The sequence below is a fragment of the Schistocerca nitens genome, chromosome 1 (genome assembly GCF_023898315.1).
Source record: "Schistocerca nitens isolate TAMUIC-IGC-003100 chromosome 1, iqSchNite1.1, whole genome shotgun sequence".
Lineage (NCBI taxonomy): Eukaryota > Metazoa > Arthropoda > Insecta > Orthoptera > Acrididae > Schistocerca > Schistocerca nitens.
The window spans coordinates 790,742,518-790,757,024 of NC_064614.1; the positions used below are offsets into that span (position 1 = coordinate 790,742,518).

Genomic DNA, 14,507 nt, shown 5'->3' on the forward strand with positions numbered 1-14,507 from the left:
CCCGCGAAAGGCAAAGGTCCCGAGTTCGAGTCTTGGTCGGGCACACAGTTTTAATCTGCCAGGAAGTTTTATAATATTCTGTTTGAATCACCATAATAGCCGTCAGAATTACTACTTTTTAGTTGCCTGATTAATTGCGTAATCTCCTTAGGAGATTTTGAAACTAACATCTGTTGCTGGAGCCCACACTGTCTACACACGCTAATGTGATGTTCCATTTGTCAGTATTTGGTTGTTTACTGCAACTGTGAGGAATTAATAAGTGAATCTGGTGCTCAATGAGCTGACACTCAATTTTAACGTGATATTATCTGGGCCTTCGATTTCATTTGGATTGCTGTTGCACTTTGCTCCTGGTTAGTAATGTAAAAAATATTTTCACCTTAATCTTTTGAGTGTTTCATGTTGTGATCGAAGTGCAAGTGTATTGCCCATTTTAACAACAGGCTGGAGGACTTAAAATGCTATCAACTCTTGACCCCAGCCTGTCCTCTGAACGAGGTACAGCTCTCTTCTTAGCACAGGATATATCAGTACCAGGAGTTTATCCATCCGTTGTCTATGCTTCTGTTAGATTTTAGCCTAGCTTGTTTAAGGTGAAAATAAGAGAAAGTGTAATTGGCACATATGAAAAAAAATTAATAATAATAATAATAATAATAATAATAATAATAATAGTAATATTTTTGATGGCTACTTTGAAGGTTTGTTGGTTATTTGTAAATGACTTCTGTATTAATTATGTTCAGAATAAAATAATTATTTATGTTCAAACAACTTTAGAATGTACTGTGGTATTAACACCTGTATACTGTTGTAGCTTTGTGTTAACTTTAATACATCTTAAAAAACTTGAAGTAGATTATTGTTGTTGTTATTGTTATTGTTTTCTTTAGAACTATAACATGCCTGCTACAGTTTACAAAACAGTCTTCATATCTTTCGCACAAAGCAAGACATAATGAATGGAACAACAAGGTATTTACAACAATTTAAAAAATACCTACACTGCAACTGTCCGTTTGTAAAAAGAGGGAGTTTTCCAACTATTTGCCGGACTGTCTCACTTCTTGCCAGTCCTGCTAGAGCCTGACAGGCTAGTGCACGAATAGAGTCAGCATCCGTTATTGGTGTTTTTACCATCATTAACTGTAACAAGACCTGTTCAGAACAAAAGTAACAAAAATTCAATCGCACATCACTCAGTATACTGATACATAGTTGACGAGGTCTACAAACTAAAATTAATTTTCCTTCGAAATTATCATCTTTTAAGTACTGGAGTTGTTGTATACGACCATTTAATGACAAGAACGCAATAATTTAAGAACCAGAAAAGCTACTCTCTTGTTACAATACAATGAAAATTGACCGTTAAGCAACCATATAATTTATCTAATACAGGTAGTGAGTGCATGTGGCCAGCATTTATATGAGGTGCTACCCAAAAGTTTCCAGAATGTATGTGTAGCTGGTGAAGTCTAGCTAATAAGACGAAATGCCACCTGGTGATAACTCGTACATCGTAAGAGAGTTAGTGGCTCAAGAGGCTTTGTGCTAAGTGGTCACGTTTCGTTTTTATGTGCATTTCCCCATTTGCATGTGTTGTGTCTCTTGCATCAGAACAATGTGTGTGCATAAACTTTTGTTTCAGACACATCACTACATAGATACATGACACATTGAAGCATGCACTGGGGGAAGACACCTTATGTCATGATCAAACTTATGACCATTTTAAACTTTTTCGGAATGACAGATCATTATTTGACAATGATCCCCATTCAGGTTGGCCGTCAATCGACCTTGCTCTTGAAAGTGTCACTGCTGTTCAGAATACGGTGCTGGAAGATCAGAGTCAGACTATCTAGTTTGTACGCAATGTCACGAAGCTGTGTTACGAAACGTGTCAGAGGATTTTGTCTGACAAAAGTGGTGCATAGACAATTGGTTCCTCCATCATGACAATGCAAGGTCACACACTGCATTGATCACCCAGGAGTTTCTGGCAAAAAACAAAATGATTGTTGCTCCTCACCTTTGATATTCACCCAACCTGGCACCAAGTGACTAATTTTTATTACCCAGAATGAAAGGTAAAACTGCTGGGAGCAGTGTATACACCCACAACGGGGCTACTTTGATGATGATAAATGAGATCTAGGTAAAGTGAATTTTATTTATTGGAGTATTCTGGGAACTTTTAGGTAGCAAATCGTATTAATTTCCCTATGTTACAGTGTAACCAATGGGGGAAAAACACACACACACACACACACACACACACACACACACACACACACACATCCTGACTACTGAGTACAATATTTGACTTAATTTTACTGTAGCAACTCCAGAATCTTTACTAGATCAAAGTTGCTGCTAATGTACTATTCCCTTAGAACACCGCTTGTGCAGTTAATTCTTCTTGATTCTGGTGCTTCAGCTATACAAAAATTATGTCAGCATAAAAAGGAAAAAAATCCAATGTTTTGTGAATGGAAACTTTTTAAATATCAATATACTGTAGTAGGAATTAGACTGCTATCTGTTGAACAAATGTGGATAAATGCAGTGAAACTGAAATTATAGATCAAGGGATTTTACTGTTGTAAATAACTAGATGTAGTGACTGGGACAGTGATAAGGGAGAGAGACTAAAGGAAGTATTTCAATGTTCCAGTAATACTGAGGTCGTTATACAGAAAGCATTATGTAAGTTGGTCAAAAATGAGGAAGGAAATTGGTCATGAATTTCTTGAATAAATTACTCCAGCAATAATCTGAAGTGATTTGGAAGACCAAGGAAAACCTAAATCGTGATTGTGAAACCAGGTTTATTAAGAGTGAGTTCAGTGTTCTAACAAATATGCCATCTTTCTCAGTTTGATTAAGTCAGTCAATAAATGTATCTGAATTGAAGGATTGCAAGCTGCTTAAAAAAAAGTTTCAGATGAGCTCTCTCCTTCCATGCTGAACATGGCTTTGTTGTTGCTGTACTCCCGGCCTAATGATATTTGATGCTACCTGTGCTGAGAGATGGTGCTCCGATTTTCTTGGTGAAAAAATTTAATGTTTGCACATCTTACAGCCACATCTTTGCTCGATAAGGGACTGAATTTCTTTTTATTATTCATCATAGTTACTATGCTGCATCAAATTAAGTAAAGCACTGCACAAAACTTTAAAGAGTTTGTAGAGGTAAAAATGCATTGCATAAACTTTGCATATGGTTGATGTCAGCTCATACATTGCTGCATATGAAACGTGCACAACATTTCAAAATTGTATTTAAAATCAAGAGGATGATAATATCTCATTTCATTCTCAAGTCATTGGCTTTTATACCTGTCCAACAGTTGTGCACAGCACAATGAACGACATCCTTCTACATTGAGAATAATGTGGTCATAACAATTGTCTTATTTCATACGTGGTTCATGACACTGAGACAAGGTTTCTCTGTAAATGACAAAAAGAGGCACATATGGTGCAAGATAAATACTCAAAACTTTTTTACTCGGTGAGATATGGAAGGAACATGTCTACCACAGTGAGAGAGTCGACAGAACGAGACACGTAAACATGTCAACAGCACTCAAGGAAAACCCACATGAGTTAACTCACCCACAGCAGTCAAAAGGGATAAGGTGCCACTTGAGGAAAGAGGAAGAGCAGTTAAAATGTCACGACAACAACAATTTCCTTTATGAGGGAATGATGTATGTCATGACTTTGTTGAAGAAAACATCTGAAATTATTGATCGAATTGATTGTGTGTGTGTGTGTGTGTGTGTGTGTGTGTGTGTGTGTGTGTGTGTGTGTGTGAGAGAGAGAGAGAGAGAGAGAGAGAGAGAGAGAGAGAGAGCGAGCATTGTGAGGTTTACCATGATTCCATTATTTGATCGAACACTTTCCCATACTTTGGCAATAAGTTCTTCACTGGTTCTGTAATTTGTCTTCTTTTTCCCTGAACCAGACACTGAATATCTGGCAATATTACCACCAACCTGAAATAATTACATAAGTCCCTTACTTAATTACATTACAAGAAAGGTACACAAGAGAAGATACTAATTAATGAATGCTTCCATTTCAGAATTAAATCTTCCAGGAATGCAAAAATGAGCACATTATTAAATGGCACTTACCCTATGGATGGGAGCACATACACAATTCACAATAAGCTTCAGAGCAGCTTTCTGCACCTCTGCATCAACAACTATTTCACCTTCAGCAGCTCCAAGAATTATATTTGTTCCAACAGTTATTGTGTCATCTGGTAAGTCAACACGGTCTCCTAACATTACCTGTACTCGTGGCATGACACTGCATATAGCCAGTGAATCAAGAGCACTACGGACCATTTCAGCAGTACCTGATGCTGCTCTAAAAACAATAAAAAAATAAAAATTACAATCAAGGACACAAATGAATTGCATAAGTTGGTATTAAATTTGCTACACAGAATTTTCTTCCATGGACATTAATTTTGTTTTATGACAAAAAACATGTTCGGTGGAAGTGTGACCTATGTTCATATCTTTACACTGCGTTCTTATTACGTAATATTTACACAGTTGTTTTGTACATTGTTATTATTGGAGACATGCATTATACAGACGACTACATAAATGTGTCATTTCCCTCGTTGACGGCTGTATATTAATTACATCCACAGAAAAGCAACTGAACTTTAAAACTCCTCGACAAATGAATCAAACTTCTGAAGCTATTTTTACCTTTAACAATAACATTTTGTGTTGGTGATAACTACCGGGTGTACTGGTATGAAATGAGTGTTTTTTTGTGAAAATGAAACACTAATTTTTAATTGAAAAGTAAAAACATTTTATTGAAAGTACTGACCAACTTTCTGGCAATTTGTGGACACCACGCCAATAGAAATGCTCGCCTTTTGAAGCAAACCAATCAGACCCCCAATTTTCGACTTCTTCGTAGGAATCGAAGTATTCCTCAGCCAATGCGTGTCCCATTGATGAAAATAAATGGTAGTCGGAAGGGGCCAAGTCTGGTGAATACGGCGGGTGGGGTAGCAGCTCCCAGCAACGTATTTTGATTGTATCTTTAACCAGTTTTGCTTTGTGTGCAGGTGCATTGTCACGTAAAAAAATTACTTTGCCATATCTTCTGGCCCATTCTGGTCTTTTTTCGATCAATGCATAGTTCAAATTAATAATTTGTTGTCTGTAGCAATTAGTATTCACAGTTTCACCGGGTTTTAGAAGCTCACGATACACCACACCTTTCTGATCCCACCAAACACAGAGCATTGTCTTCTTACCGAATCGATCTGGTTTTGCAGTCGATGTTTATGGTTGTCCCGGATTAACCCATGATTTTTCCCATTTAGGATTCTTACAACAAATCCATTTTTCATCACCAGTAACAATTCGATGCAAAACTGATTTTCTTTCATGTCTTTGAAGCAAAATTTGACAAATGGTTTTTCGGTTTTCCATCTGTCTTTCATTCAATTCATGTGGCACCCATTTTCCACACTTTTGGATCTCTACAATTGCTTACAAACGGTCAGAAATTGTTTGTTGTGCAACATTTACCATTGCTGCCATTTGCTTCTGACTCAAAGTATCATCTTCACTCAATATTGCTTGCAATCTGGCGTCTTCGAACTTTTTTGGTGGTCTTCCACGTTCTTCATTTCTTACATCAAAATCATTATTTCTGAACTGTTGAAACCATCTTTTGCGTGTTGCTTCTGATAGAGCACGATCACCATATGCCTTGACAAGCATTCGATGTGACACTGCAGCACTTTTTTTCAAATGAAAACAAAAAATTAATGCTTTCCGCAAATCATCACTTTCCGGTACAAAATTCGTCATTGTTAACACGATGAAAACATATGATGATGTTTGTTCCGTGACTTGATGTATACTAAATATCTTTGACAAATGTCATACCAACCAAACAAAAAAAAATTAAGGCTCATTCACAACAAATGTTCCCTATCGACACATTTGTATCTCAATGCTCATTTCATACCGGTACACCTGGTACATATACTGTCTACATCAAATGAAAAGTACCTACAGTCACCACAATTGCTATAGATAATATTCACTTCAATAGCAGGAACAGAATTTTTATAATTAGCATAGTTAGTATTTGTAGTGGTAATTCAATACTGTTTCAAACAAACAAACAATCTGAAGAACAACAAAATTCTTCCAAAAACTCTTTTAAGACACCATAAACTGGTGTACACACAAGGCTGAACAGGAATGGCAGGAGGAAAAAAAAAAGGAAGAGGAGAAAGATCACATTCAGCACCAAAACGCTAATCAAAAACATGACTTGAAACTCACCTGCCACCAGATGAATTCCATTCATATGCAAATGCAATAATTTGCAGCAGTAATGTTATTCCTCCCAAACGGATCAGCTCTTCAACAGGTTCCCAATGCGCCCGAAAAGGCATGTTTTCAAATAATAGCTGTACTTGCTCTTTCACTTCTTCAGGGTTTGTCTTCAACTGTGACAAAAAATAATTTGGGAAATTAACTATCCAAATAAAGCTTTAAAATGTAAAATTACACGAGGCGGCTAGTTCTCATATCTTTTATGTAATTTGACCAAAGGACTTCTTAGGGTGAGCAATGAACTCCACATAATGGAGGTTAACAGTAAAATAAGATGATTTTATCTGCAGTGGATCTTCAAACTAGTATCGCTTCACTTCACAGTCAAATATCCTTAAGAACATCTTTGTGTTAAGATGCTGCACCTTCTCATATCTACACATCCAAATTACAATAAAAAAAACCAACACTGAACCAATGCAACAACAAAAAACATAAATGAACTAAAAATATTTGTTATACAGATAAATAAAATCTGAACTGCAGGCGGCAGCAGCTAACACACGTACACATAAAATTGCTGGCTTTTGAAATTAGGGGTTCTTCCAGTAGTGGAGAAGAAAGTGTTGGAGAAAAGGACAATGAGAAGGCTTCAGCGTACAGGAAAAGTCACCCAGCACCTCAGCTGATGGCAGACTTCCCAGACAATTCATTCCCCCCTGGCCCATGAATTGTGGATGAATTTTCCTGTATCCTAAAGCCTTAAATGTCTCCTCTCCTCCAACATTTTCCTCTCAGCCATGAGAAAGAGGGAACTTCTGATTCAAACAACTATGAATTTTATACCTTCCCATCTGATTATTGTATACTGAAACATTTGGTGAATTATTAATGAGCAAAGACATAAGACACCTTCTTACTCTAAAATTCTCAAGGAACGAGGTTTCATTTATTTTTACTAGCAATACATGTCTGCATGGGTTTACATTTGAAATTATGCTACCTTGTCTTACATAAAAAGAGTCCTTGCCTCTTTTGTCAACAATTTTTTAATTTACTAATGCAATTAATTTTCACAATCATTTCATTGGCAACAGGACTGATGAAATATTGCAGAATACAGAGATTATTTGTCCAACAAAAGCTTCAATGAATACTTATAAAAATTAGTAAAGCTATTTTACATGTGATTGTAATATAAAAATGCATTCTCATTACATTCCAGTCTTAATGCACACATTTAGTTCAGTAAGCAGTACTAAGTAAATCATATGCTGTCATTCAACAATACTAAATAACTACAAATAACTTTTTTTTCCTGCAAAACTTAAAGCAGAGGATTGCTGAAATGCAGCTGCATAAACTGCTGTACAAAACACAAACTATGATGTGGCAAAGAATTGGGCAAAGATAAAATCAAACTTGTAACACAACTACTATAGTAGTCTCAGCTCTGTAAACTGTAACACACAAAAGACGTGCATGTAATCTTAAAAACCTCACTGTGCCCCAGAAAAGGTGATTATAGGAGCTGTGGAGCACTGACCTTTGCTGGGAGCTGTCCAAGTTCCATTTGTCCTCCAGATTCCCTGAGCTGATTTCTTCGCACACTTTCAGCTTTTATACATAAGTGAGCCTCTAAGTAACGCTTTAAAGCAACACAAACATGCCTCACAATTTGTCTTGCTGAATTCTCTTCATCTTCATTTAGTGTTGTTTCTTCTTCTACAGACAAGATAGGTTGAGTACTGATCTGCAAGTGAAAGGTATTCTATACATTCTGCAGAGATAGATAGATTTGTGTGTGTGTGTGTGTGTGTGTGTGTGCACGCACATGTGTGAGCAGTGGTGTGCATGCACTTGTGAGGTACATGGAAGGGGCAGCATGTGTGTGTCGTGGTGATATTAAAGTGTGCAAAATACTAATGGCACATCAGGCAAGTACAACAGATCTGCACTGTAAGAACAATTATTTTCTACTTTTTTTTCAAACATAGCAAAAAGATAATACTAAAAACCCTTAGCAGGTATACTGGCAGTCTCCACAGGTGAATACTCATTACATCATACCATGAAGTTTGCTAAATTTGTAGCTTTTTTAGTGTTTCATGCCTCAATCTGTAAAAAGAGAACCCTTATAGGATTGCTTTGTTGTCCGTCCATTTGTCTGTACATCTGTCCAATTATTAAGAACACTTTTTCTCATGGACGAGTAGACACACTAAGTTCAAATTTAAGTTACATATGGTCTCTTGGAGAAGTAACAATTTTAAGCTTTTATGTAAATTCAGTCAAAAGATGAGACCATTTATGTCATATTTTGATACCTGAAAACTCATTCATCAAAATCTGTGATGTACTTCCCACTGACATATAATCATGAAATTTGTTCATAAGCAAGTTTTCACAATACAAGTAAAGGAAAAACCCGAACTATTTCTTTTGTTGTATGTCATCCAACTTCAAACTTGATACTAAAACATTCTTCAAAGTCTTGGAATCCCTTGGACAAATATCTTACCAGTATTAATGCTGATGTAAAAAATCATGAATATTCTTGATTCCCGGAATGGATAAACAGTGTATATACATAACTAAATTTGTACAGAACCCTCAGTGAACGAGCCATTTTTATTTACATAGGCATCTATATGGACCTTACCCCAAACCTTAAAAATTCAGCTAATTGCATTTTAAATTGTATTGTGTACTACAGACAGAATGCTCTTATCATCAGGAAATTGTAATAAGGACAGGGGCTTTATGGGTACAAAAACTGCAATAAAACCAAAAATTTCACAGTGAAGAATGAAACAGCACAACTACTCATGTATTTACTTTGAGAGTCAATTCTAAGCTATGTTGCATTGCAACTAGGTTTTAGGAGAGAGTTATGCTAATTGAAAATAAGGATAACAAAATGTAATGCTGAGATGGATGTCACATTCAGAGTATACAAGAAGAAAGATTAACATTATCTTTGGTCCAACCCAGTCTTCAGAACAATTCGAGCTAATGACAACTAATGTCACAGTCAGCACAACAGTGATGTTGCCTTTAAACAAAGGAAGCAGTTTGTAAATAAATACATTGTAGAAATTGACATCCGCAAGGGAATAGTTGTGATACCAACAAAAATTAAGATCACATGTGCAAATTAAGGATATAACTTCAATTTATGCATGGACTGTCGATGAAAGATGCAGTGATCAATGTAGAAATCAGACAATGAGAACTTTAAAACAAATAAGTTGCAAGCACTAGGTTTTCAGAGTACTCCGTGCAAGCTGTGTCATGTGACATGATCAATAATGCTAACATAATGGGCACAACACTGTTGTGATTAGTTGCACAAATATGCCGAAGCACAGTCTGCTAGAGTTTAAGAACCATATAATACCACAACAGTTAACAAGACTACTAAGCTTTTCACAACATACAGGAAAATGACATAGTCCTCGTAATTTCCCTGCACACAGACCATTGTGTAACTGACAAAAGACATAAAATTTAGAAATATCTGAAGAAAGATATTTGCTTCTTCATTCTTAAGAAAGACAATGACAAAAAGTTGTTTTCTGAAAAACTCTCTAAATGGTAAGATAATGTCATTTAAAAGCAATTGTGGTCACCAACCTTTAGATAGCAACCCACAACACAATCTTATTTCTGTACCACATTATTTGGATAAATGTGGTGTAAAGTTTGCTTCAGAATCCAACAATTTAAAACTCCAACAGCAATGGCTACAGTCTTCTTGACAAGTTATTCCTACCAACAAAGGCAAATGCCCCATGAAAGTAAACTAAATTCAGAAAACACAAAAAAGCTTTTCAACTACTTGTACAGCAATGACTTAACACACAGGGAAACTAGAAAATGTCTCAAATTATTTAAGATGCTGGCTATTATAGCCAACATTTTCTTCACTGCCACCGATCCACTTAACCAATGGTGTGCAACTGCGAGGCAATCATTTGATTTTCACATTCCCTTTCTAAAATATCTGTCTCAACATAACACATTAGTAATTTATTGAGATGCTTTAATGTTTCCCTCCCACAGCGAGAGCAATGATAGCTCATAGTTAAAAAATGGGAACTCCTGCAAATTAATTCAACCATCATTTAGCAGACAAATGGAGAAATCCATAATTGCAACATTTTGCTATCTTTCTCAACACACTGCATGCTGGTAGTTATACACTGAAGTGACAAAAGGTATGGGATAGCAATATGCACATGTGCAGATGGCAGTAGTATCACGTACACAAGGTGTAAAAGGGCAGTGCATTTGTGGAGTTGTTATTTATATTCAGGAGATTCATATGAAAAGGTTTCCAACATGATTATGTCTGCATGCCAGGAATTAACAGACTTTAAATCTGGAATAGTAGTTGGAGATAGAAGCGTGAGACATTCCATTTCAGAAATCATTAGGGTATTCAAAATTCCAAGATCCACAGTGCCAAGAGTGTGCCAAGGAAACCACATTTCAGGTGTTAACTCTCACCACTGAGAATGTGGCGGCCAATAGTCTTCATGTAATGACTGAGAGAAGAGGCATTTGTGCAGTTGTCAATGATAACAGACAAGCAAAACTGTGAAATAACCGCAGAAATCAATGTGGGATGTTATTGGGTCTTCTGGTCCAACTGAACTGATCATTGACTGGAAATGGTTATGTTGGGCTACTCAGAGACCATCTGTAGCCCTGCATGGATTTCAGGTTCCCAAACATGTCATTGGGCCACTACTGTTTCAGACTGGTTTGACGAACATTTTGGACAATTCGTGCGAATGATCCGGTCACCTGGATTGCCCAATATGAATGCCATCGAACATTTATGGAACATAATCGAGAGGTCAGTTTGTGCACAAAATCTCGCAACAGCAACACTTTTGTAATTATTGACGGCTATAGAGACAGCTTCGCTCAATATTCCTGCAGGGGGCTTCCCGTGACCTGTTGACTCCACGCCACGTCAAGTTGCTGCACTACACTGGGCAAAAGGCGGTCCAATGCAATATTAGGAAATATTCCATGACTTTTGTCACCTCAGTGTATAAATTTAGCTTTTTCTACAGTGCACTGTTTCATGTCGTTTTCTGCCTTCCTGCATAAAAAATATTAAGTACATCAAACAAAATGACTAATAAAATCACTGTCTGCTATAGACGGAAATAATAGAAAGTTTGATCAAAAATACTTGCCAAGTTATATAATTTACGGAGACCATCTTGTGCATCGAATTCCATGAGAATTACTCGAAACTGGAATGACAGCCCAAAAAACATTGTTGCATGACATCTTCCTGAATCATGAGAACACTCGAGCAACCACAACGAGTACCTGAAAGAAATGTATGTCAAAAATAAATAAATAAATATTAATAGTCACTCAAATCAACAAATTAGAAACATTACTTCCACAAATTTTCATTCTATAATAGAAAAAAGGCAGAACTTTTAGTGACCATATGACTAGGAGTCTTAAGAAACTATGCAACAATAATGCATAACACAACAGCCCAAACACTGCCCACTTCGTACTTTCCTTAAGAGCATGCACACCTTCAAGATTTTGTCCAGGTGATTAATCTATCTATTTATTTACTGTTTTCTTTCAGGTATCTTACCCCACTTTTCCATTCTCTGCATTATTTCTAATTCCCAATGGTGAATCTTGACCGCTGAATCATTTTCAGTGGTATAATTCGTGTTCTGGAATTTGAATTTCTTATACAAAGTTGTCTGTCTGGATCACAACTCTGTACACTTGCATCATGATCACAGACTTCTATATTTCATACAGGTCAATGTCAGCTAAGGTATATGTTCATTATTTATGACCATAACAATGCAGTGAAGTTTGTATTATAACTTGTTCCTGAATTACAAAAAACATATTCAACTACTGGGAGAGTTACAAAACATTTACATACAGCTTGTCAATTTCAGTTCATAAGCCTGATGCAGGAAGATGGAAAAAATGACAGAGAAATAAACGAGCGGTGGAGAAACCACAAGCATTTTGGAAGTGTGTCAGAAGCCTGATATGGAGCAAGGATGTACCCCAAACCAGTAAAAAGGGTATATACCAGTCATACTATGTCCTGATCCTGACATATGCATCAGAAACCTGGGTTATAAATGGAAGAGAGAAAAGCAAAGTACGAGCTAGTGAGATGAAATTCTTGAGAAACAGTATTGGAGTGACAAAGATAGACAGGTTAAGAAATGAGAGGATCAGAGAGTTAATGAAGGTGGAACCATTACAGGAGGAGATAGAGAAATTAAGGCCGAGATGGTATGGACACATTAAGAGAATGTTGGAGAAGAGGATACCCAGGATGATACAAGAGATGAAACTAGAAGGAAAGAGACCAAGAGGAGGACTGAGAGACAGATGGCTGAAAGAAGTAGAGGAATTCCTCCAGAAGAAAGGAGAAGACTGGACTAAGGTGAAGACGGAGAGATGGTGGAAAGACAGAAGACGATGGAGAGACCTATGTTCCATACAGACCTGGCCAGAGGCTGGAAACTGCCCAAGATTATGATGATGAATATCAACTTATTACTTATCTGTAAATATTAAGACATTTTCCACTAATACAAAGGTTAACATAATAACTGCACCAGGTATGGTCAACATAATAACTGCACCAGGTATCAAGTACTTCCAATCAAATTACTGTTAACTGTAACACATTAAAGTGCAATTAGCAGTACAATTCTGTTAATTGCTTTTGTTGTTGTTATTGTTGTTGTCTTCAGTCCAGAGACTGGCAGCTCTCGATGCTACTCTATTCTGTTCAAGCGTCTTCATCTCCAAGTAGCTACTGCAACCTACATCCTTCTAAATCTGCTTAGTCTATTCATCTCTTGGTCTCCCTCTACGATTTGTACCCTCCATGCTTCCACACAATACTAAATTGGTGATCCCTTGATGCCTCAGAAAGTGTACTACCAACTGATCCCTTCTACTGCTCAAGTTCATTAGTTACTTGATCTACCCATTTAATCTTTAGCATTCTTCTGTATCACCACATTTCGAAAGCTTCTACTCTCTTCTTGTCTAAACTATTTATCGTCCACGTTTCACTTCCATACCATGGCTACACTCCATACAAATACTTTAAGAAAAGACTTCCTGACAACTAAATCTACACTGGATGTTAACAAATTTCTCTTCTTCAGAAACGCTTCCCTTGCAATAGCCAGTCTACATTTTATACCCTCTCTACTTCAACCATCATCAGTTATTTTACTCCCTAAATAGCAAAACTCCTTTACTACTTTAAGCATCTCATTTCCTAATCTATACCCTGAGCGTCACCCGATTTAATTTGACTACATTCCATTATTCTCGTTTTGATTTTGTCGATGTTCATCTTATATCCCCCTTTCAAGACACTGTCCATTCTATTCAACTGCTCTTCCAGGTCCTTTGCTGTCTCTGACAGAATTACAATGCCATTGACAAACCTCAAAGTTTTTACTTCTTCTCCATGGATTTTATTTCCTGCTCCAAATTTTTGTTTTGTTTCCTTTACTGCCTCCTCAATATACAAATTGAATAACGTCAGGGATAGGCTACAACGCTGTGTCACTACCTTCTCAACAACCTGCTTCCCTTTCAAGCTCGTCGACTCTTAGAATTGCCGTCTGGTTTCTGTACAAACGGTAAATAGCATTTTGCTCCCAATATTTTTCCCTGTCGCCTTCAGAACTGGAAAGAGAGTATTCCAGTCAACATTGTCAAAAGCTTTGTCAAGTCTACAAATGATAGAAATGTAGTTTTGCCTTTCCTTAATCTAAGATAAGTTGTAGGGTCAGTATTGCCTCACCGTGTTCCTACATTTCTATGAAATCCAAACTTATCTTACCCGAGGTCAGCTTCTACCAGTTTTTCTATTTGTCTGTAAAGAATCCGTGTTAGTATTTTGCAGCCATGACTTATTAAACTGATAGTTCAGTAATTTTCACACCTGTGAACACCTGCTTTCTTTGGGTTTGGAATTTTATATACTTCTTAAAGTCTGAGTGTCTTTCGTTTGTCTCATACATCTTGCTCATTAGATGGTGGAGCTTTGACTTGGCTGGCACTCCCAAGGCTATCAATAGCTCTAATGGAATGTTGTCCACTCCTGGGGCCTTGTTA

At 36.9% G+C, this 14,507-nt stretch overlaps 1 protein-coding gene across 2 annotated transcripts in view; it reads right to left on the reverse strand.

Moving 5' to 3' along the window:
- Positions 1-14,507, reverse strand: part of LOC126262237 (DDB1- and CUL4-associated factor 1) — a 220,578-nt gene that overhangs the window by 55,828 nt on the left and 150,243 nt on the right. For both annotated transcript variants that reach the window (XM_049958721.1, XM_049958712.1), the window contains exons 12-17: positions 11,558-11,696; positions 7,891-8,097; positions 6,351-6,517; positions 4,152-4,389; positions 3,888-4,010; positions 1,008-1,161 (exon numbers count right to left, since the gene is read on the reverse strand). In XM_049958721.1, the coding sequence (XP_049814678.1) occupies positions 1,008-1,161; positions 3,888-4,010; positions 4,152-4,389; positions 6,351-6,517; positions 7,891-8,097; positions 11,558-11,696 (1,028 nt within the window). The remainder of the gene's footprint in view (positions 1-1,007; positions 1,162-3,887; positions 4,011-4,151; positions 4,390-6,350; positions 6,518-7,890; positions 8,098-11,557; positions 11,697-14,507) is intronic.